Source organism: Scyliorhinus canicula, chromosome 7 (genome assembly GCF_902713615.1).
Source record: "Scyliorhinus canicula chromosome 7, sScyCan1.1, whole genome shotgun sequence".
Classification (NCBI taxonomy): Eukaryota; Metazoa; Chordata; class Chondrichthyes; order Carcharhiniformes; family Scyliorhinidae; genus Scyliorhinus; species Scyliorhinus canicula.
Genome location: NC_052152.1, coordinates 127,350,909 through 127,376,312, shown reverse-complemented (window position 1 = coordinate 127,376,312; position 25,404 = coordinate 127,350,909). Strand labels below are relative to the sequence as shown.

General features: G+C 45.9%; 1 protein-coding gene across 4 annotated transcripts in view; it reads right to left on the bottom strand.

Annotated features, from left to right (window-relative positions):
* Positions 1–5,959: 5,959 nt before the first annotated feature.
* The window catches only part of LOC119969358, a 41,756-nt gene continuing 22,311 nt past the window's right edge, over positions 5,960–25,404 (bottom strand). For all 4 annotated transcript variants that reach the window (XM_038802900.1, XM_038802899.1, XM_038802898.1 and 1 more), the window contains 3 exons: positions 16,575–16,739; positions 15,251–15,382; positions 5,960–6,314 (listed from right to left, as the gene is read on the bottom strand). In XM_038802900.1, the coding sequence (XP_038658828.1) occupies positions 6,178–6,314; positions 15,251–15,382; positions 16,575–16,739 (434 nt within the window). In that variant the 3' untranslated portion in view covers positions 5,960–6,177. The remainder of the gene's footprint in view (positions 6,315–15,250; positions 15,383–16,574; positions 16,740–25,404) is intronic.

Genomic DNA, 25,404 nt, shown 5'->3' with positions numbered 1-25,404 from the left:
CCGCAGGTGAAGGTTACTGAGGGAGATAGAAAATGGGTGATCAAAAGAAAGAGCAAGAGTAGGAAGGCAGTGCAGGTGTCCCCTGCGGTCATCTCCCTGCAAAACAGATATACCGCTTTGGATACTGTTGAGGGAGATGGCTCACCAGGGGAAGGCAGCAGCAGCCAGGTTCATGGCACCGTGGCTGGCTCTGCTGCACAGCAGGGCAGGAAGAAAAATGGCAGGGCTATAGTGATAGGGGACTCGATCGTAAGGGGAATAGACAGGCGGTTCTGTGGACGCAATCGAGACTCCAGGATGGTATGTTGCCTCCCTGGTGCAAGGGTCAAGGATGTCTTGGAGCGGCTGCAGGACATTCTGGGGGGGGGGTGGGGGGGGGGGGGGGGGGGTGAACAGCCAGCTGTCGTGGTGCACATAGGCACCAACAATATAGGTAAAAAACGGGATGAGGTCCTACAAGCTGAATTCAGGGAGTTAGGAGTTAAACTAAAAAGTAGGACCTCAAAAGGTAGTAATCTCAGGATTGCTACCAGTGCCACGAGCTAGTCAGAGTAGGAATGTCAGGATAGATAGGATGAATGCGTGGCCCGAGAGATGGTGCAAGAGGGAGGGATTCAAATTCCTGGGGCATTGGGACCGGTTCTGGGGGAGGTGGGACCAGTACAAACCGGACGGTCTGCACTTGGGCAGGACTGGAACCGATGTCCTAGGGGAGGTGTTTTCTAGAGCTGTTGGGGAGGGTTTAAACTAATGTGGCAGGGGGATGGGGACCAATGCTGGAAGTTGGAAGGTAGTAAAACAGGGACAGAAACAAAAGGAAGTAAGGGGAAAAGTGCAAGGCAGAGAAGACATAGTCAGAAATCCATAAGGGCGACAGTACAAGGTACAGTGACTGAGGGGAGCACAGTGAATAGGCACAGTAATAACAAAAGGAATAAAACTGGAGATGTTAAGATTCAAAACAGAAGTAAAAAAACCAACATAAGTGTACTTTACCTGAATGCTCGTAGTATTCGGAATAAAGTAAATGAGTTGGTGGCACAAATCATCGTAAATGACTATGATTTAGTGGCCATTACTGAAACATGGTTAAAGGATGGTCACGACTGGGAGTTAAATATCCGAGGGTATCAAACTATTCGGAAGGACAGAGTGGATGGTAAGGGAGGTGGTGTTGCTCTGTTATTTAAGGATGACATCCGGGCAATAGTAAGGGATGACATCGGTGCTATGGAGGATAAGGTTGAATCCATTTGGGTGGAAATCAGGAATAGTAAGGCGAAAAAGTCACTGATAGGAGTAGTCTATCGGCCACCAAATAGTAACGAGATGGTGGGGCAGGCAATAAACAAAGAAATAACTGATGCATGTAGAAATGGTACAGCAGTTATCATGGGGGATTTTAATCTACATGTCGATTGGTTTAACCAGGTCGGTCAAGGCAACCGTGAGGAGGAGTTTATAGAATGTATCCGCGATAGTTTCCTAGAACAGTATGTAATGGAACCTACGAGGGAACAAGCGGTCCTAGATCTTGTCCTGTGTAATGAGACAGGATTGATTCATGATCTCATAGTTAGGGATCCTCTCAGAAGGAGCGATCACAATATGGTGGAATTTAAAATACAGATGGAGGGTGAGAAAGTAAAATCAAATACTAGTGTTTTGTGTTTAAACAAAGGAGATTACAAGGGGATGAGAGAAGAACTAGCTAAGGTAGACTGGGAGCAAAGACTTTATGGTGGAACAGTTGAGGAACAGTGGAGAACCTTCCAAGCGATTTTTCACAGTGCTCAGCAAAGGTTTATACCAACAAAAAGGAAGGACGGAAGAAAGAGGGAAAATCGACCGTGGATATCTAAGGAAATAAGGGAGAGTATCAAATTGAAGGAAAAAGCATATAAAGTGGCAAAGATTGCTGGGAGATTAGAGGACTGGGAAATCTTTAGGGGGCAACAGAAAGCTACTAAAAAAGCTATAAAGAAGAGTAAGATAGAGTATGAGAGTAAACTTGCTCAGAATATAAAAACAGACAGTAAAAGTTTTTACAAATATATAAGACACAAAAGAGTGGCTAAGGTAAATATTGGTCCTTTAGAGGATGAGAAGGGAGTTTTAATAATGGGAAATGAGGAAATGGCTGAGGAACTGAACAGGTTTTTTGGGTCGGTCTTCACAGTGGAAGACACAAATAACATGCCAGCGACTGATAGAAATGAGGCTATGACAGGTGAGGACCTTGAGAGGATTGTTATCACTAAGGAGGGAGTGATGGGCAAGCTAATGGGGCTAAAGGTAGACAAGTCTCCTGGCCCTGATGGAATGCATCCCAGAGTGCTAAAAGAGATGGCTAGGGAAATTGCAGATGCACTAGTGATAATTTACCGAAATTCACTAGACTCTGGGGTGGTCCCGGTGGATTGGAAATTAGCAAACGTGACGCCACTGTTTAAAAAAGGAGGTAGGCAGAAAGCAGGAAATTATAGGCCAGTGAGTTTAACTTCGGTAATAGGGAAGATGCTGGAATCTATCATCAAGGAAGAAATTGCGAGGCATCTGGATAGAAATTGTCCCATTGGGCAGACGCAGCATGGGTTCGTTAAAGGCAGGTCATGCCTAACTAATTTAGTGGAATTTTTTGAGGACATTACCAGTGCAGTAGATAACGGGGAGCCGATGGATGTGGTATATCTGGATTTCCAGAAAGCCTTTGACAAGGTGCCACACAAAAGGTTGCTGCATAAGATAAAGATGCATGGCATTAAGGGTAAAGTAGTAGCATGGATAGAGGATTGGTTAATTAATAGGAAGCAAAGAGTTGGGATAAATGGGTGTTTCTCTGGTTGGCAATCAGTAGCTAGTGGTGTCCCTCAGGGATCCGTGTTGGGCCCACAATTGTTCACAATTTACATTGATGATTTGGAGTTGGGGACCAAGGGCAATGTGTCCAAGTTTGCAGATGACACTAAGATGAGTGGTAAAGCGAAAAGTGCAGAGGATACTGGAAGTCTGCAGAGGGATTTGGATAGGTTAAGTGAATGGGCTCGGGTCTGGCAGATGGAATACAATGTTGACAAATGTGAGGTTATCCATTTTGGTAGGAATAACAGCAAACGGGATTATTATTTAAACGATAAAATATTAAAGCATGCCGCTGTTCAGAGAGACTTGGGTGTGCTAGTGCATGAGTCACAGAAGGTTGGTTTACAAGTGCAACAGGTGATTAAGAAGGCAAATGGAATTTTGTCCTTCATTGCTAGAGGGATGGAGTTTAAGACTAGGGAGGTTATGTTGCAATTGTATAAGGTGTTAGTGCGGCCACACCTGGAGTATTGTGTTCAGTTTTGGTCTCCTTACTTGAGAAAGGACGTACTGGCGCTGGAGGGTGTGCAGAGGAGATTCACTAGGTTAATCTCAGAGCTGAAGGGGTTGGATTATGAGGAGAGGTTGAGTAGACTGGGACTGTACTCGTTGGAATTTAGAAGGATGAGGGGGGATCTTATAGAAACATTTAAAATTATGAAGGGAATAGATAGGATAGATGCGGGCAGTTTGTTTCCACTGGCGGGTGAAAGCAGAACTAGGGGACATAGCCTCAAAATAAGGGGAAGTAGATTTAGGACTGAGTTTAGGAGGAACTTCTTCACCCAAAGGGTTGTGAATCTATGGAATTCCTTGCCCAGTGAAGCAGTTGAGGCTCCTTCATTACACGTTTTTAAGGTAAAGGTAGATAGTTTTTTGAAGAATAAAGGGATTAAGGGTTATGGTGTTTGGGCCGGAAAGTGGAGCTGAGTCCACAAAAGATCAGCCATGATCTCATTGAATGGCGGAGCAGGCTCGAGGGGCCAGATGGCCTACTCCTTCTCCTAGTTCTTATGGTTCCCCACAGTGCTGCAAATTTTCACTCTTCAGAGACTTCAAATTCTCTTTTGGAAGTTACTGCTGATTCGGCTTCGCCCATACTTTCAGTCAGTGCATTCAAGATCACAACTGAGTAAATAGTCCTGCTCATCTGGGGCGGGATTCTCCAATCCTGCGGCAGAGTGTCCTTGTCATCGCGTTTTACGACGCCGTGAACGGGCCGCCCCACGACTAATAGTTGGCGCTGGCGGGACTCTGCTCTTTTCTTCAGCCGCTCGGTCCATCCAGGCCGGAGAATCAGCGGCTGGCCGCGTAGAGCGGCCCGCAACCGGCACCGCACCAACTATGCCGGCGCCAATTCTCCGCACTAATTCTTTTGCCAATTTTACCTGAGATCAGCTTATTTAGCCAACACCAGGTTTTGAGCTGTTTTCCTGAGTTGATGTAATAGTGAATGGCACCTTTTGTTGATTAGATGACATTTGTGCTGAGAAATATGCCCTCTGCCCCATCTCCCGTCTACATTTGCGTTCTCCATGCTATAGATGAACAGCGCTATACAGTTGGGCTTTGTTCCCAGTCGTGGAAAAGTGTGAGGTTATGCACTTTAAAAGGAGGAATTTAGGCATAGACTATTTTCTAAATGGGGAAATGCTTGGGAAGTCAGCAGCACAAAGGGACTTGGGAGTCCTTGTTCACGATTCGCTTGAGGTTAGCGTGCAGGTTCAATCGGTAGTTAAGAAGGCAAATGCAATATTAGCATTCATGTCAAGAGGGCTAGAATACAAGACTCGGGATGTACTTCTGAGGCTGTATAAGGCTCTGGTTAGACCCCATTTGGAGTATTGGGAGCAATTTTGTACCTCGTTTCTAAGGAAGAATCTGCTAGCCTTGGAAAGGGTCAAGAGGAGGTTCACAAGGATGATCCCTGGAATGAAGAGCTTGTTGTCTGAGGAATGGTTGAGGACTCTGGGTCTGTACTCATTGGAGTTTAGAAGGATAGGGGGGATCTTATTGAAACTTACAAGATACTGTGAGACCTGGAGAGAGTGGGCATGGAGAAGTTGTTTCCACTTGTGGGAAAAAACTAGAAGCAGAGGACAACATCTCAGACTAAAGGGACAATCCTTTAAAACAGAGATGAGGAGGATTTTTTTCAGCCAGAGGGTGGTGAATCTGTGGAACTCTTTGCCGCAGAAGGCTGTGGAGGCCAATTCACTGAGTGTCTTTAAGACAGAGATAGATAGATTCTTCATTAATAAGGGGATCAGGCATTGTGGGGAGAAGGCAGGGGAATGGGGATGATAAAATATCTGCCATGATTGAATGGTGGAGCTGACCCAATGGGCCGTGTGACCTAATTCTGCTCCTAGGTCTTATGGTCTAGTTTGTCAATGCAGCAGCACGGTGGTGCAAGTGGTTAGCATGGTTGCCTCATGGCGTCGAGGTCCCTGGTTCGATCCCGGCTCTGGGTCACTCTGTGTGGAGTTTGCACATTCTTCCCGTGTTTGCGTGGGTTTCACTCCCTCAACCCAAAAGATGTGCAGAGTAGGTGGCTTGGCCACACTAAATTGCCCCTTAATTGGAAAAAATGAATTGGATACTCAAAATTTATTTTTAAAAAATAGTTTGTCAATGCTGAGCTGTTCAAATTCAGAGGTGTTTTCTCTTATTGGCCTGAGTACAAGGAAATGCATTCCAATAGTTGCACCTCATGGAAAGGATTCCACCTTCTAACACAAGCAGAATGCTGCAGGTGCTGGAAATCTGAAAGCAAATTGCTGGAAAGGTAGCACTTGTGAATAGAAATTGTTCTGATGAAGGATCAATGTGCTGAAACATTAACTCTGTTTCTCTCTTCACAGAAGCTGCTACCAGACCTGTTGGGAGGGTTTCCAGAATTTCTGTTTTTAGTCCACCTTCTAATACTGGTGGAGATACACACTGATGTAGAAGTGCAAGTTTGTGGGTGCTTCCTTACCAAGAAGGAATTGCAGTTACTGTATTTTAACACTTTTTTTTGTCCCCACTTATTTCCAGCAGTGAAGTGTGCACGGACATTTCTCAAGCATACCAATGAGTACAGAGTGCAGAGAGCTTTATTATATGAGCAATCTTTATTATAAATTGCAATTTTTTACAATGATGTGGCTTATGCCAATGCTTCAAACTGCTTTGAAGGTGTATTTGTGGTCATTTTACTACTCAACAGAAACCTCGAGGTTTAAATTAACATGATGTTAGACCATTTTAAAGTTGCTGAGTGTTTCTATTGAACACTGGATTAAAAGGAAAACATTTCTCTAAATAGAGACTTCACTTTTTCCATTCATTCTTCTCATAGTCCCACTTGGAGGCAAATCCTTCTATAGGGTTCATTTGCATATCCAGCATTCTTTTGGCCTGCTTTTCCTTCCACTCTTCGTTAAAGGTATGTGGCTTGGGAGGATACACTGAAAGAATGCGTAGAAACACAACACCTTAGTCCATAGGTCTATAGACAGCAGGAATCCTAAGAACTAGGAGCAGGCAATTCAGCCCCTTAAGCCTGCTCCGCCATTCAATACGATCATGGCTGATCTCCTCTTGGCCTCAACTCCACTTTCCTGTCCATCCTCCATAGCCGTCCAACCCATTAATTAAAAAAAAATAATATTTATTGTCACAAGTAGGCTTACATTAACACTGAATACGGTTACTGTGAAAACATTCTGGCGCCTGTTCGGGTACACAGAATTCAGAATGCCCAATCCACCTAACAGCATGTCTTTTGGGACTTGTGCGAGGAAACCGGAGCACCCGGAGGAAACCCACGCAGACACCGGGAGAACATGCAGACAAGACATAGACAAGTCGGGAATAGAACCTGGGACTCTGGCGCTGTGAAGCAACAGTACTAAGCACTGTGCTGCTCTAATTAAAAATCTGCTGATCTCAAATTTACTCAGGCCCCAGCATCCACTGCACTCTTAGGTAGTGAATTCCACAGATTTGAGAGAAGCAATTTCTCCTCAACCCTAAATAGTTCTCTGGTTTTACCCATTGTACAGTCAGCCTAAAGCTATCAGTATCAGGGTTCACTATCAGTAAATGAAACCTACTTTCATTGCCAGGCGAACAGAAGCGGCTGCTCTGAGTGGTGAATGAGATAGTGTTTTGAAAACGTGAATTGTGACTAGTTTTCAAAAGGGAAAGAAAAGGTTGTGCAAGGAGGGAGTAGAGTGTTAGGCAGAGCATACAAACAGGAAAAAGCTGGTTCGCTCCTTGAGCCTCCTTTGCCATTCAATGAGTTGATCTGTGACTTAATTCTATACCCTGGATGTTAGTAAGTGTTATCTAACTTCACTCATGAAAAGTCTGGCTCTAATTTTTAAACTCTTAACACCTCGATTCTCCAGCCAGCGGAATTAGTTTCTATACATTCGTCCTATTCCCGTTTCATATCTTAAATTTAAATTACATCACCCGTAACCGTATAAATTTATGGAAATATAATCCTAAATTGTGCAATCTTGCCTCATAATTTAACCCTTGCAGTCATCATTCTGGTAAATCTACGCTACAGTCCTTCCAAGGCCAAAATATCCTTCCTAAGGTGTGACTGCTCCCAGTAACTCCAGGTATGGCTGAACCTGGACTTTGTATAGCTGAGGGATGATTCCTAACCCTTGTGATTTAGTCTCTAGATAGAAAGGCCAGCATTCCATTAGCCATTTAGATTGATTTTTGTTCATGGTATTTTAATGGTCTATTTAGCTGGACCCAAGCCTCTTCAGATCTAAAAGCAAATTACTGCAGATGCTGGAGTCTGAACCAAAGAGAAAATGCTGGAAAATCTCAGCAGGTCTGGCAGCATCTGCAAAGCTTTGACAAAGGGTCATCTGGACTCAATGTTAGCTCTTTTCTCTCTCTACAGATGTTGCCAGACCTGCTGCGATTTTCCAGCATTTTCTCTCTCTTCAGATCTTCAGTTTCTAGCTTTTCACTGTTTAGAACAGGGGTGGGCAAACTTTCCCGTGCAAGGGCCACATTCAGAAATTCACAATTTTAAAGGGCCGCATAGTATATTAAGTAAAATAATTAATATTTAAAATAGCCAAAATAAAAGGTTTTTAAAGAAAAAAAAGCAATTAATTTTTATTAATTAATATTTTAAAGTAGAAACTTTACATGAAACACATTTATTTGAAAAACAAAGTAACTCAGTTTAAAGAAAAAAAGCAATTAATTTTTATTAATTAATATTTTAAAGTAGAAACTTCACATGAAACACATGTTGTGCTGAGCAATGATCACCCTACTCAAGTCAACGTATCCACCCTATACCAGTAACCCAACAGCCCCCCCCATTAACCTTATTAAAAAAAAATAAAAAATTAAAAAAAAAATAAATTTTAAATTTTTTTTTTATGACTTGATCTTGGTGGGCCGCATAAAGACCTTTGGCGGGCCGCATGCGGCCCACGGGCCGTAGTTTGCCCACCCCTGGTTTAGAACAAGTGATCTGGATACATTTCCATTTGCCACAATTTTGTCCATTCACTTAATCTATCAGTATCTTGTTAATAAATGAAGAATAGCTGAGGCCCCAACATGTCACACCCTGCCCATTACAATAATAATAATAATCACATTGTCACAAGTAGGCTTCAGTGAAGTTACTATGAAAAGCCCCTAGTCACCACATTCCGGCGCCTGTTCGGGGAGGCCGGTACGGGAATTGAGCCCACGCTGTTGCCTTCTGCATTACAAGCCAGCAGTTTAGTCTACTGTGCTAAACCAGCCCCATATCCTTTCTCTGTCGCTTGCCATTCAGCCAGTTTCCTAACTAGGTCAATACTTGTATTCAACTTAATGTGTTTCAACTTTACCGAATACTTTCTTTTGAGGGAATCTATCAACTATCTTCTGAAAATCTATCTAAATGACATCCACAGACATTCCCAGTCCACTGTTTTAGTCACTTCATACTCAATGATCATAGAATTTACAGTGCAGGAGGCCATTCAGCCCATTGCGTCTGCACTGGCCCTTGGAAAGATCACCCTACCCAAGCCCACACCTCCACCCTATCCCTGTAACCCAGTAACCCCACCTAACCTTTTTGGACACCAAGGGCAATTTAGCCTTTGTTCATCAGACATGACCTATCCATTACAAATCAATGTTGGCTCTCTGATCCACTGAACATTTAAAGTGTTTTGTCACTCTCCAGAATTATAAACTCTAGCAATTTCGCAACCACAGATGTTAGGCTACCTGGTGAATGATTCCCTAGTTTTCCCCCATGGTGGAGATTGTAGCACAGTGGGTCCAACCTGCCTTTGGGCAGAGACTGAAGAAGATCAATGAATGCATTAATTTACCATTTATTGGGGGGGTATTTTTTGCTGTGCTGGTTATGTACAGCCATTTTGGCTGGTTTGGGGTTGTGTTTGTCCGCTATGTTATGTAAATGCCTCAATAAAATATTTTTCGAAAGAAACATTTACCATTTGCCTACAAAATTCCAGGCTATAATTTCTGGAGCCTTTGCTATTTCCACCCCCATTTCCTTCAACATCCTGGATGTCTTTGAACAGGATATGGTACAATTTTCTTTTAATGTAACTAACTCCTCCAATGTGTCCCTTTTGTGTATAATATCTCAACTTTTTTTTATAAATTTAGAGTACCCAAATATTTTATTTTATTTTTTCCAATTAAGGGGCAATTTATCGTGGCCAATCCACCTAACTAGCACCAGCGCCGGCCCTAGGGTTGCTGGCGCCCCGGGCAAGCTGAACTTCGGTGCCCTGGGGGGGGGGGGGGGGGCGGGGGGGCCGAGGAGGCAGAGCGGGGGGGGCGGACCCGAGGGGAGGGGACCGAGGGGGCGGACGCCCTGGGGGAGGGCGGCCACCGCGGGGGAGGGCGGCCACCGCGCATGCGCTGGTTGGCACCAGCCCAACTGCGCATGCGCGGGACCCGAGTCTCTGGCGCCCCCTAGCACATGGCGCCCCGGGCGACTGCCCGAGTTGCCGGTGCCTTGAGCCGGCCCTGACTAGCACATCTTTAGGTTGTGGGGCGTGAAACCCACGCAGACACTGGGAGAATGTGCAAACTCCACACGGACAGTGACCCAGGGCTGGGATTCAAACCCGGGTCCTCGGCGCCGTAGTCCCAGTGCTAACCACTGCACCATGTGCTGCCCTAATATCTCAACTTTTAACCAATTCAGGATTTAACATCTTGTCAAAATCATTCCCTGCCCCAAGTTTTGATCATCCGCTGTTATATATCCCAACACGCACTTCATTAACTGCAGAGACAGTAGGTGGCAGTGGTTATAATCTCCAAAATTCCTTAAATTTTGGAAGAGTCCCAGCAAACTGACAAAATAGCGAGTGTGCTGGAATCCATCATTAAGGATGTTATAGCAGGATAATTAGAAAATCATAATGGGATCAGGCAGAGTCAGCATGATTTATTTAAAAGGGAAATTGTGTTAACTAATTCATTAGAGTAATTATGTGGAAGTAGCAAGCAAGGAAACCCGTAGCTGTGGCATACTTGAATTTCCAAAAGGTGCTACATCAAAGGTTCCTACGAAATAAGAACAGAAACATGGATAAAGGACTAAGTGGCTGATAGGAAGCAGAAGAGTGCCTGAGGGATCACAGCAGCACAGTGGTCAGCACTATTGCTTCACAGTGCCAGGGGCATTGAGTATAAGAATTGGCAAGTCATGTTGCAGCTGTATAGAACCTTAGTTAGGCCACACTTGGAGTATAGTGTTCAATTCTGGTCACCACACTACCAGAAGGATGTGGAGGCTTTAGAGAGGGTGCAGAAGAGATTCACCAGGATGTTGCCTGGTATGGAGGGCATTAGCTATGAGGAGCGGTTGAATAAACTCTGTTTGGTCTAACTGGAACGATGGAGGTTGAGGGGCAACCTGATAGAGGTCTACAAATTTATGAGGGGCATGAACAGAGTGGCTAGTCAGAGGCTTTTTCCTGAGTTAGAGGGGTCAATTACTAGGGGGCGTAGGTTTAAGGTGTGAGGGGCAAGGTTTAGAGGCGATGTATGAGCTAAGTTTTTTACACAGAGGGTAGTGGGTGCCTGGAACTCACTGCCGGAGAAGGTGGTGGAAGCAGGGACAGTAGTGATATTTAAGGGGCATCTTGACAAATACATGAATAGGATGGGAATAGAGGGATACGGACCCAGGAAGTGTAGAAGATTTTGGTTTAGACAGACAGCATGGTCGGCATAGGTTTGGAGAGCCGAAGGGCCTGTTCCTCTGCCGTACTTTTCTTTGTTCTGTGTTTAAATAGAGAGATTACAGAACTCCGTGTATATGGGTGAGGGTACAGACAGGAAAATGGAGGTGAGACCACAACCAGAAGATAAGAGAAAATAAGCAGTTAAGTGAGTGATCAGGGATGAGTTTAAAGAAAGAACCTCAATATTAAAAAGTAAATATTCCATGATCTTGTTGAATGATGGATCAGGCCCGAAGGGCTGAACTGTCGTCTTCTAATGTTACTATAATGTGCTGTTTTAAATGATCCAAGTGTCATGGGAGTGTCCCTTTAAGAAATATTTTTGTCTTATCACATGGCTTCAGTGATGTCATTGTGTGGGTGGAGCTGGGCTGTAGCTCTGGGAGTTGGTTCTATTTTTGCTTTGAGTTTGAACTAGTTTTGTTCTGCACAGGTTGAAAGAAGGTTTTTTTTCTCTATCTGCAATTTAAAAGCTGTTTCCAGACTGCTTGATAACTTAAAAAGAAATAACTGTTTTCTGGAAGAAATTCAAACCTGCTGTTTTGGAAAGAAAGCAGGGGCATCCTTATCAGATCTTGAGTGCTGGGCTACACCTTTGAAAAGGGTTTTCAGGTTTATGCGATCTTGTTATTAAATTGGAACAGTTAAGGGTGAATTTATTAAGGGTGATACATAGATTACTTTGGCTTTGTGGGGTATCTTTTTTAAAAATATTTTTTATTCTCCTTTTCACATTTTCTTTTGTGTGGGGTATTTATGTTGGTAGTTGATAAAAATGCTTACTGTGGGTGTTTATAAAAATGTTAACTAAATTCGTGGAATGAACTTTGTTTTTGATTAAATGTGCTTCAGGCCTCTGTTGAATAACACTTAACGGGCAGGCCCTTCTGCTCATCGTAACCAAAATCAATAAACAGTTGTAGGTCAGGTGAACTCCATGATATACTTTGGAGTATTCTAAACCCTGGTCCATACAATGTTGACAAATGTGAGGTTATCCATTTTGGTAGGAATAACAGCAAACGGGATTATTATTTAAATAAAATATTAAAGCATGCTGCTGTGCAGAGAGACTTGGGTGTGCTAGTGCATGAGTCACAGAAGGTTGGTTTACAGGTGCAACAGGTGATTAAGAAGGCAAATGGAATTTTGTCCTTCATTGCTAGAGGGATGGAGTTTAAGACTAGGGAGGTTATGTTGCAATTGTATAAGGTGTTAGTGAGGCCACACCTGGAGTATTGTGTTCAGTTTTGGTCTCCTTACTTGAGAAAGGACGTACTGGCGCTGGAGGGTGTGCAGAGGAGATTCACTAGGTTAATCCCAGAGCTGAAGGGGTTGGATTATGAGGAGAGGTTGAGTAGACTGGGACTGTACTCATTGGAATTTAGAAGGATGAGGGGGGATCTTATAGAAACATTTAAAATTATGAAGGGAATAGATAGGATAGATGCGGGCAGGTTTTTTCCACTGGCGGGTGAAAGCAGAACTAGGGGACATAGCCTCAAAATAAGGGGAAGTAGATTTAGGACTGAGTTTAGGAGGAACTTCTTCACCCAAAGGGTTGTGAATCTATGGAATTCCTTGCCCGGTGAAGCAGTTGAGGCTCCTTCATTACATGTTTTTAAGGTAAAGATAGATAGTTTTTTGAGGGATTAAGGGTTATAGTGTTCGGGCCGGAAAGTGGAGCTGAGTCCACAAAAGATCAGCCGTGATCTCATTGAATGGCGGAGCAGGCTCGAGGGGCCAGATGGCCTACTCCTGCTCCTAGTTCTTATGTTCTTATAACACAAGTCATGGAATTTTTACTTTTTAATATTGAGGTTCTTTCTTTAAACTCACCCCTGATCATTCACTTAACTGCTTATTTTCTCTTTTCTTCTTTTCAATTATCCCCTTTGATTTAAATTTCTTGTTTTTATCTACAGCATTTTGAAATACAAATTCAACATTTTTGTTCTGTATCTGAAAGAAAAAGCTTTTCAGCACTTCGCTATTCACAGTCCTGTTTCTTACAGCTACCCACGCCATCATAAATTATGGTTCAAGTGCTTGTGAGCTGACCAAAATGGTCACATGCAATCTCAACAAGCAACAGTGAACTTCCACCGTTCCAGCCACTTATGGATTTACAGAGGGACTCGTGGCTCCATCTCAATCAATTCGAGATGAAGCTATCTAGCTTTGGAGGACCCCAACCACTCGCTGCGTGAAAAAGGTTTTTCCTTGCATCACATTTGCAAATCACTTTAAATCAATGTCCACTTGTTTTTTATCCTTTTCTGAGGGGGAGCAGTTTCTCCCTATCTACTCTGTCTAGCCCCCTCATGATTCTGAGTATCTCCATTTTACTCCCAAGCATCTCTTTCCTGTCTTTGTCTTCCAGGTTAAGCCTTTGCTTCAGTTCATCCTTATGCCTAGTTAGCCAGATCACAATTTCACCAACCAATTGAACTTCCAGCTGCAATGGGCTCTGGTCAACTGGTGGATCCGCATTCAAAACTAACCCTTTCTCACTGTTAGTCAAACGTTGACATCTTTTTTGGATAGAGAACGTTTGACATTGCCTGTATCTCTGTTATTGCCACCAAGAGATTAGTTAGGAGTTTGGACAGCTTGAGTTTGCTATATCTCTGAAGGTGGGTAAGCCTCTCACTCCCATACAGGAGCTGGGACCACATATAATTTCCTCAAATCTCACTCTCTGCATCAGAGAAATCTTTTATTCACCTTGTGAACCACAGATCAGGTTGTAACCACACATTTCAGCACACTGACCACAGCAGGAAACTGTTCATATGTTCAGTGAAATGTTCCTGATTTGTCACAAAGATTTAAACCGAGAAAAAGCTGCTCCCTGAATTAAGAGATGGTAGAAATTATCACCGGGGAAAATGCAGTGAGTCCTTCCTGTTGATTATATCAGTTGAGCTTAAATATATACAACTGGAGGGAATTGATTGGATAGTTGCCTCGGTTCATATAAAAAGAGAGAAGTACTGACAGAAGGGTAAAGTGGAAATTAGGAGATATATATACTTGTAATGTTTCACTCTGAGAATGAATTTATTCCAAGTGAAGACTGACTTTGGATTCTTCCTTCAGATGCACTGCCACACATATCGATAAACTCACCACAATTAACATGATGCAATCCACACAGAAATCAGCCAGAAATACCTCGCCGTCACTTCACCAATGTTAACAGGCACGTCTTGTGTGTGAATGTTGATGCTTTGAGTAAGATGGCAAAAAGGGATAGCATGATGGCATAATGGTTAGCACTGCTGCCTCAGAACCGGGTTCGATCTTGGCCCTGGGTTCAATCACTGTCTGTGTGGAGTTTGCACATTCTCTGTGTCTGCGTGGGTCTTGCTTCCACAAACTCAAAGATATGCAGGATACGTAGACTGGCCACGCTAAATTGCCCCTTAATTGGAAAAAAAATGGCAAAAAGGACCTTTGTTTTAATGTCTCATCTGAAAGCAGACACACTCCATGGCATTGACGTGACAGCCTGGACTAGGGGCCCAAGTGTCTGGGTAGGAAGTGAAGCTGCAACCTTCTGACTCGGGTGAGCCACTGAATCATAGCTAACACCTTTACATAATTTAGCTGCACGCTGCTGGATAAAAAGACAAAAATGTCAACTGGAGGGGCAAGAATAAGGGAAAATAAACTAAAAGCACAATATACTATCTGTATTCCACACTGTGAAATGGCAGCTGAGTTTTGGAGGGACTATCAAAGAAGTCTCCACTCAATCACATCTTGAATCATGACCCATCAGCCACTGTGAATTGAGGAGACGGCACCAACCGAAGCCACAGCATCTGACCCAGAACTCGGCCAATCCCAAACTACCGAATCCCAAACTCCCACTGAGCAGCTAACACCAGTCACTGGTGTGTAGGGACCTGTCCCACTCCAAATCCCAGATTTTGTTAATAAACAATTTTCTGAGATGTAATGATCTACATGAGGTTAGGAGGCACTGCAGGCCCAATCAATGACACAAGAAAGTATATGCTCCCAGTCTCGCTACAAATCTATCCATTTTCAGTTTGTCAGTGGTGTAACTCAAGTTTAAAGAAGGGGGAGGAAGGATAGGCACAGGTAGGGCTCACCGTGAGCTGACTGCCACCACACAATCAGGCCAGTGAATCCAATAAAGATGAAGGCTCCACCCATCACCGTCTTCCACTCATTGTTCGATTTGCACATGTCTGCGTAGCTCTGATGAAAAGCGATGCGATACACTAGGATAAACCAGAAGCACCAATTCAATGGGACAGTTCTTAAATCCCCTCCCGTGCAGATGTGCCGTTCACCCAGTGAATGGGATTCCTTTATCGTTCTCCATTAGGATTAGTTGCTGTCTAACACAGGGTAGGCTTCAGAATCCATTCTCCATATGGTGGTGGCAAATATTGTAAACTACCTTCCCCCTTTGTACCTTAGTGACAACTGAGACTTGGCGAGAAATTCTGTTTGAAATTTTAGACTCATCAGTTTTCTGAGCTGCGAACATCCATCTGAGGTTAAGGGGCGCTGCACATCAGGTTGTCTCTGATACTGAAATATAAAGTCATGATGTGGAGATGCCGGCGTTGGACTGGGGTGAGCACAGTAAGAAGTCTTACAACACCAGGTTAAAGTCCAACAGGTTTGTTTCAAACACGAGCTTTCGGAGCACGGCTCCTTCTTCAGGTGAATCTACCTCACATTCACCTGAAGAAGGAGCCGTGCTCCGAAAGCTCGTGTTTGAAACAAACCTGTTGGACTTTAACCTGGTGTTGTAAGACTTCTTACTGTGAAATATAAAGTGACTGGGCTGGGATAGGAGCAGTGTAACTGGGACTAACTGGTGATCTTCAGTATAAACTGTCTTGTCAATTTTTCCTCACCCGGGGCCATCTGTGATTTTATGGACAAGTCAAATGCGCAGTGAGTCCTGAGCACATTTAACTGGACAATGCAACGAAATAGAGTCATAGACGTTTACAGCATGGAAACAGGCCTTTTGGCCCAGCTTGTCCATGCTGCCCAGTTTCTATCAATAAGCTAGTCCCACTTGCCCGAATTTGGCCATATCTCTCAATGGCAATGGCTTTAAAAGCCCAGATTTTATCTGCTCCCTTTGTGATAGAGTGAGCTTGCAGAGCTTGAGTCTAGTTCTCGGTGTACGCTGACAACAAAATAAATGTTGATTCCCATCAAATCGACAGTTTCAATAGTACAGATCACAGCAGAACAACTGGGAGGGTGAAATGACAAAATGATCAAATAGGGGCACTCCTCAGCTTAAGGGATGAATCGAGACAGCTTCAGCCTGGAGCAGAACTAGGAGCAATTCACTGAAACAGTGACTACCTGTAAGGCAAAGGGTTCTTTCCTCCAACATCCACTCAAAAAAAAACATTGGAACCAACAGATCTCCAATACTCTTACATGCAATCTTCTCTTCGTCGGTCAGGTTCTTCCAAGATCCTTTCTCCTTTTCCTTCAGGGCTTCCTGTTCGGTATTCAGTTTCTGCACATAGGATATGTCAGGGAGAGGTGAATCCTTCCGATCACAGTACATTGGCACTGACAGGTCCTCACCTTTAGCAACCTCTGGGGAAATACAAGCAGGACTGTCAGTATGTTCACCCCGTTTGTGTGTACTCTGTCCTTCTCAATATAAGGTTAATTCCCTGGGTGACATGTGGGTCTCAATTCTGCTTCTCTCATTTCAGCACATTTTTTATTGCCCAATCAAATAATTCACAAGCAAACAGTAACTTTTATTTTTAACCATTCCACCTACCAGAGGCACTGAGACTAGCAGTGGGTGATGCAGCCTGTTACAAGCGTTTAGCCACACAAACTTGAAATTTGGATTCAAATCAAACTCTTGATCTGTCTCCTCTCTGTTTGAAGTGTGCTGAGTGTGGCCAATCACAATCCATGTCTGAGTCACAGTACTCTACTTCAGGCATTACCAAACTCTGAGGCGCGACCCGCGGGAGTGTCGGGAGGGTCATGGAGCCGTCCGTCTCGGCGCTCCTGATTACACAAATCCGCGCGCAGCAGCTGGCTTTCAACTATGCCGGCTGCAAGCGGCCTTCAAAATGGCCACGAACATATGAAAAAAATTTGGTCGGGCTGCGCATGTGCACAGATGATCGGACACGCATGTGCAGTGCAACCACATTTTTTTTTATACGGTCGCAGCCTTTTTTTTTACAAGTTCTGGAGGGCCAAAGGGACCATTGGGGCCAAAGGGAGCCAAAACCATTTCCTCCATTTTTGTCAGCAACAAACAAGGTAAGAGAAAATGGTGGGTCGCGCAGGTCGGTCGCGTTGGGTCCCGAAGGTTGGCCGGTTGGTAAAGTGAAAGTGAAAATCGCTTATTGTTACAAGTAGGCTTCAATGAAGTTACTGTGAAAAGCCCCTAGTCGCCACATTCCGGCACCTGTACGGGGAGGCTGGTACGGGAATTGAACCGTGCTGCTGGCCTGCCTGGGTCTGCTTTAAAATCCAGCGATTTAGCCCAGTGTGCTAAACCAGCCCCATGGTCCCCGGGGAAAAAAAGGTTAAAAAACACTGCTCTACTTCACACAAACCACCCTGAATCATTAGTTTCACTTAGAGATGACAGCTTGGGACTGGCAATGAAAAAAGTCTCACCCCATAGAATTATTTTGGGAACACATTCTTGGGGCAATGTAGAGGGAGCTTTGCTCTGTATCAAACCCTGTGCTGTATCTGCCCTGGGAGTGTTTGATGGTGCCAGTATCGAGGAAGCTTTACTCTGTATCTAACCCCGTGCTGTTCCTGCCCTGGGAGTGTTTGATGGGGACAGTGTAGAGGGAGCTTTACTCTGTATCTAACCCTGTGCTGTATCTGTCCAAGGAATTTTTACATTTAGAGTATCCAATTATTTTTTTTCCAATCGAGGGGCAATTTTGTGTGGCCAATCCACCTAGCCTGCCCATCTTTGGGTTGTGGGGGTGAAACCCACACAAACATGGGGAGAATGTGCAAAGTCCACATGGATTCTTGCTCCCTCTGTGGACGGGAACAAGGACTGCAAGAAGGATTAGCAAACTGACCATAGCACCGAGCTACAGGGAGCCGCTCAAGTGGGGGGAGAAAAAATAAATTGGGGTAGTATAGTTTCGGGGCATTGACATTGATCCTGATTCTTCAGGAATGAGAATCTTGACGGTTGTGTTGCCTACCTGGTGCTCTAGTCTAGATATCTCATCTGGGCTGCAGAGGAACTTTGAGTGGGAGGGCAAAGATCCACTTGTCATGGTCCACGTAGGTACCAACAACATAGGTAGAACAGGAACAGAGGTTCTGCTAAAGGAGTATGAACAGCTAGGAGCTAAATTAAAAAGCAAAACCAAAAAGGTAATAATCTCTGGATTACTACCTGAGCCCTGAGCTAATTGGCACAGTATCAATAAGATGAAGGAGGATGCGTGGCTCAAAGACTGGTGTGGGAAAAATGGGTTTGAATTCATGGGACATTGGCACCAGTACTGGGGAAGAGGCGACCTATTCCGATGGGACGGTCTTCATCTGTATCACGCTGGGACCAGAGTCCGAGCGAATTGTGTAACTAGGGTTGTAGATAGGGCTTTAAACTAAATAGTGGGGGTGGGGGAATTCAGTTGTCTGGAGAATTTAAAAAATCAAAGTTAAAGGAGATGGTACAAGTGCAAGTTAATGATGAGGACTTTCAAACAGCTAAAGGAGTCCGAGGGCTCAGGAATGCTTAGTAAAGTTTCTCGACCGCGTAATAGAACAGAGAGTACAGAATGTGGCAGGAATCTAACCTCAGGCAGAGCAAAAAAGTGACAAGTATGAGAAGTGAGGTGGTCAATGCAGGACTGAGGATGTTGTACTTAAATGCGCACAGTATACGGAACAAGGTAAAATGAGCTTGTTGCGCACAATGAAATTGGCTGGTACGGTGCTGTGGGCATCACAGATGTGGCTGCAAGGGGATCGGGCTGGGATCTAAATATCCAAGGGTATGTGTCCTATCAGAAGGATAGGCAGATGGACAAAGGGGGTGGGGTTGCATTGTTAATAAGGAACAAAGTTAAATCGATGGCAAGGAGCGATATAGGATCAAAAGGCATAGAATCTCTGTGGGTAGAACTGAGGAATCGCAAAGGTAAAATGACCCTGATGGGAGTTATGTACAGGCCCCCTAGCAGTATCACAATAATCATGGGGGACTTCAATATGCAGGTGGACTGGGAAAATCAGGTTGGTAGTGGATCCCAAGAAAAGGAATTTGTGGAATGTGTAAGAGATTTTTCTTTTGGAGCAGCTTGTGACTGAGCCCACTCGGGAACAGGCAATTCTGGATTTGGTGATGTGTAATGAGGCAGACTTGATTAGGGAACTTAACATAGAACATAGAACAGTACAGCACAGAACAGGCCCTTCGGCCCTCAATGTTGTGCCGAGCCATGATCACCCCACTTAAACCCACGTAACCCCGTAACCCAACAATCCCCCCATTAACCTTACACTACGGGCAATTTAGCATGGCCAATCCACCTAACCCGCACATCTTTGGACTGTGGGAGGAAACCGGAGCACCCGGAGGAAACCCACGCACACACGGGGAGGACGTGCAGACTCCACACAGACAGTGACCCAGCCGGGAATCGAACCTGGGACCCTGGAGCTGTGAAGCATTGATGCTAACCACCATGCTACCGTGAGGCCCCGAAGGTGAAGGAACCCTTAGGGAGCAGTGACCACTATATGATACAATTTACCCTGCAGTTTGAGGGGGAGAAGCTGGGATCCGATGTAACGGTGTAACAATTAAATAAGGGTAACTACAAAGAAATGAGGGAGGGGCTGGCCAGAGTTGATTGGAGAAGGAGCCTAGCAGGGAAGACAGTAGAACAGCAATGGCAGGAGTTTTTGGGGGTTATTCGGGAGGCACAACAGAAATTCATCCCAAGGAAGAGGAAACATGCTAAGGGGAGGACAAGGCATCCATGGCTGACGAGGGATGTCAAGGACAGCATAAAAGCAAAGGAAAAGCATACAAAGTGACGAGAATTAGTGGGAAGCCAGAGGATTGGGAAGCCTTTAAAAGCGAGCAGAGGACAACTAAAACAGCAATAAGAGGAGAGAAAATATGAGTGAAGCTAGCTAGTAATATAAATGAAGAAAGGAAGAGGTTTTTTTCAATATATAAAAGGTAAGAGAGAGGCAAAAATAGACTTTGGACCACTGAAAAATTAGGCTGGGTAAGTAATAATAGGAAACAAAGAAATGGCAGAGGAACTGAATCGTTACTTTGCGGCGGTCTTCGTGGTGGAAGACACCAGTGGGATGCCAGAGCTCTGTGAGAATCTGGGCACAGGTGAGTGTAGTGGCCATCATTAATGAGAAGGTGCTGGGGAAACTGAAAGGTCTGAAGGTGGATAAATCACCTGGACTGAATGGACTACACCCCAGGGTTCTGAAGGAGACAGCTGAGGAGATTGTGGAGGCATTGGTGATGATCTTTCAGGAATCATTGGGGGTAGGGAGGGTCCCAGAGGACTGGAAAGTTTCTAATGTAACACTGGTGTTAAGAAGGTAGGCAGGCAGAAGATGGGAAATTATAGACCGGTTAGCCTGACTTGGTCATTGGTAAGATTTTAGAGTCTGTTATTAAAGATGAGATTGTGGAATATTTGGAAGTGCATGGTAAAATAGGACTGAGTCAGCACGGCTTTGTCAAAGGGAGGTCATGTCTGACAAATCTGTTACAGTTGTTTGAATAGGTAACAAGGATGTTAGACAAAGGAGAACCAGTGGACGTGATGTACTTAGATTTCAAGAAGGCCTTTTAAAAAAAAAAAAAAAAATTTTTATTCAAGTTTTCACATTTTTACTAACAAGAACAGAAAGAAATAAGAACAGTAACCCCCCCCCCCCCCCCCCCCCACACTATACACAGATAATAAATTAACAGCAATAATTAACATGAAAGCAACTATATACACCCAATAAAGAAAAACAAACAAACCCTCTCCTGCCCGCCCCCCCGGTTGCTGCTGTTGCTGATCATCACCTAACGCTCCGCCAGGAAGTCTAGAAACGGTTGCCACCGCCGGAAGAACCCTTGCACCAACCCCCTTAAGGCAAGTTTGACCCCTTCCAGTTTGATAAACCCAGCCATATTGTTGATCCAGGATTCTACGCCTGGGGGCCTCGCGTCCTTCCACTGTAGAAGAATCCTGCGCCGGGCTACGAGGGACACAAAGGCCAGAATACCGGCCTCTTTCGCCTCCTGCACTCCTGGCTCCACTGCTACCCCAAATATTGTGAGCCCCCAGCCTGGCTAAACCCTGGAACCAACCACCCTTGACAGCGTCTCCGCGATGCCCCTCCAAAAACCCTTCAGCGCAGGGCATGCCCAGAACATATGGGTATGGTTTGCTGGGCTCCCTGAACACCTGACACACCTGTCCTCACCCCCAAAGAACCGGCTCAGCCTTGCCCCAGTCATGTGCGCCCTATGCAGCACCTTAAATTGAATTAAGCTGAGCCTTGCACAAGAGGAGGAGGAATTCACCCTCCCCAGGGCATCCACCCACGTCCCTCGTCGATCTCCTCTCCTATCTCCTCCTCCCACTTACCTTTCAGCTCTTCCACTGAGGCCTCCTCCCCCTCCTGCATCACTTGATAGGTTGCCGAGATCCTCCCCTCTCCAACCCACTTCCCCGAGAGCTCCCTGTTCTGAACCCCTTTTGACGGCAACAGTGGAAAGTCCGCCACCTGCCGCCTGACAAACTATCTTACCTGCATGTATCTGAAGGTGTTCCCCGTGGTGAGGCCAAACCTCCCCTCCAACTCCCCCAGGGTCGCAAACTTCCCATCTACAAATAGGTCCCCCACTCGCCTAATACCTGCCCTGTGCCAGCTCAGAAAACCTCCGTCCATTCTCCCTGGGACAAACCGGTGGTTCCCCCGTATTGGGGACCACACTGAAACCCTCACCTCCCCCCTATGCCGCCTCCATTGCCCCCAAATTTTGAGGGTAGCCGTCACCACCGGGCTCGTAGTATACCTCGTTGGGGGAAGCGGTAGCGGCGCCGTCACCAGCAGCGCCAGACTTGTGCCCACACAGGACGCCACCTCCAATCTCTTCCATGCTGCCCCCTCCCCCTCCATTACCCACCTACGTATCATTGCCACGTTGGCGGCCCAGTAGTACCCACAGAGGTTATCCCTGCCCCGCTCCAGGAACACCCTTCTAACCCTCGGGGTCTTCTGCGCCTACACAAACCCCGTAATGCTCCTATTGACCCGCCTGAAAAAAGCCTTAGGAATCAGAATAGGGAGGCACTGGAACAAAAACAAAAACCTCGGGAGCACCGTCATTTTGACTGACTGGACCCTACCCGCTAGGGAGAGCGGCAGTGCATCCCACCTCTTAAACGCCTCCTCCATTTGCTCCATCAGCCTCCTGAAGTTAAGCCTGTGTAAGGCCCCCCAGCTCCTAGCTACCTGTACCCCCAGGTACCTAAAACTCCTCTCCGCCCTCTTCAGCAGGAGCTACCCAATCCCCCTCTCCTGGTTCCCTGGGTGTACTACGAACAGCTCACTCTTCCCTAAATTGAGCTTATACCCCGAACTCCCTAAGGATCCTCATCACCTCCGGCATTCCTCCCCCACCGGGTCCACCACGTACAACAGTAGGTAATCCGCGTATAACGACAGCCGATGCTCCCCCCCCCCCCCCCCCCCCCCCGACTCCCTCAGTGCCATGGCCAGGGGTTCAATCGCCAGCACAAAGAGCAGGGAAGATAGGGGGCACCCCTGCCTCGTCCCCCAGTGCAGTCAGAACTACTCTGACCTCCTTCCACCAGGACTTCGTATAGCAGCCTCACCCACCTAACGAACCCCTCTCCAAACCCGAATCTTTTCAACACCTCCCATAGGTATCCCTTTCACAAAACCCGTTTGATCCTCGTTTATGACCTGCGGCACGGTGTCCTCAATCCTCATGGCCAATATCTTTGCCAGCAACTTTGCATCTACATTTAGGTGTGAAATCAGTCTATATGACCCACAATGTAACGGATCCTTATCCCGCTTCAGGATTAGGGAGATCAGCGCCCTAGACATCATCGGGGGCCGAGCCCCCCCCTTCCCTTGCCTCATTGAAGGTCCTAACTAGCAGCGGGCCAGCAGGTCTGAAAACTTCTTGTAGAATTCAACTGGGAACCCGTCTGGCCCCGGTGTCTTCCCCGTCTGCATGTTCCCTATCGCTTTGACCAACTCCTCCAGTCCAACTGGTGCCCCCAACCCCGCCACCTGCTCCTCCTCCACTCTCGGAAACCTCAGTTTGTCCAGGAAGCGATCCATCCCTCCCTCCCTCCACTGGGAGCTCTGACCGGTACAGTTCCTCGTAAAAGCTCCTAAAGACCCTGTTTATGCCCATCGTGCTTCTTGCCATGCTCCCTCCTCTGTCCCTAACTCCCCCGATCTCCCTAGCTGCCTCCCGCTTCCGAGCTGGTGCGCCAGCATCCGACTCGCCTTTTCTCCATATTCATATACCACCCCCTGCGCCCTCCTCCACTGCGCCTCCGCTTTACTGGTGGTCAATAAATTAAACTCTTCCAGAAGGCCTTTAACAAGGTGCTGCATAGGAGACTGTTAAATACGTTAAACACCCATGGTGTTAAGGGTAAGATCCTGGCATGGATAGAGGATTGGCTGACTGACAGAAGGCAGGGAATGGGGAAAAAAAATGGGTCTTTTTCAGGATGGCAGTCGGTGACTAGTGGTGTGCCTCAGGGGTCGGTGCTGGAACCACAATTTTTCACAATATACATTAACGATTTGGAAGAAGGAACTGAAGGCACTGTTGCTTAGTTTGCAGATGATACAAAGATTAGTAGAAGGACAGGTAGTATTGAGGAAGCAGGGGTGCTGCAGAAGGACTTAGACAGGCTCAGAGAATGGGCAAAGAAGTGGCAGATGGAATACAATGTGGAAAAATGTGAGGTTATGCACTTTGGAAGGAGGAATGGAGGCATAGACTTTTCGAAATTGGGAATGTTTAGCAAATCAAGCACAAAGGGACTTGGGAGTCAAAATAAAAGCAAATTACTGCAAATGCTAGAATGAGGGCTAAACAGCTGGCTTGTCATGCAGAACAATGCCAGCAGTGCGGGTTCAATTCCTGCACCGGCCTCCCCGAACAAGCGCCGGAATGTGGCGACTAGGGGCTTTTCACAGTAACTTCATTGAAGCCTACTCGTGACAATAAGTTGTTGTTATTATTATTATTATTATTATCTGAAACCAAAGAGAAAATGCTGGAAAATCTCAGCAGGTCTGGCAGGGTCTTTAGGGAGAGAAAAGAGCTAACGTTCGAGTCCAGATGACCCTTTGTCAAAGCCTTGGGACTTGGGAGTCCTTTTTCACGATTCTGTTAAGGTTAACGTACAGGTTCAGTCGGCATTCAGGAAGGCAAATGCATGTTAGCATTCATGTCGAAAGGACTAGAGTTCAAGAGCAAGGATGTAATTCTGAGGTTGTGACTTCCGGTGACGGCAGGCAGGAGGCAGCCGCACATTGGAGGGCTCCTGCTTGGGAACGGCATTTTCGGGGTCTAACGCCCGGTTCCAGAGGTAACAGAAGCGGCAAAAGCAGGGAGAAGGCACAGTGAAGGAAGATGTTGAGAACAAGTTAAAAAACGGCCGTGAAAAAAGCAGCTAAAAGTCTGACAGGGAGTGGAAAGGTCACCGCGGGGATGGCAAGAAAAATGAAGGCTGGGGCACCAGGGGAGGCCTCATTGCCCACGGCTGAAGAAATGACTACGGTGATGGCCGCGGCACTCGAAAGGCAGTTCACAAAACACATGGAGGTGATGAGGAAGTAGATGGAGGCGGTATTGAAAGTGCTGGTGGAGGAGGCGATTGGCCCGGTGAGGGTGACGATATTGAGCGCAGTGGCGGAGGTACGGGAGCAACGCGAGGCACTGAAAGAAGTGGAAGAGACATTGCTGCAGCACAGCGATCAACTTACCTCGATGGGGAAGGAGGTGCGGAAGGTGATAAGAGATCAACGAGGATCTACGAGCCAAAATGGACAACTTGGAAAACAGATCCAGGCGACAGACTCTGAGGATTGTGGGTCTTCGCGAAGGAGTGGAAGGCCCGAGGCCGACTGAGTATTTTGCCACGATGTTGGCGAAGCTATTGGGGGAGTGGGATGATCCCTCCCGATATGAACTGGATCAGGCTCATCGGTCGTG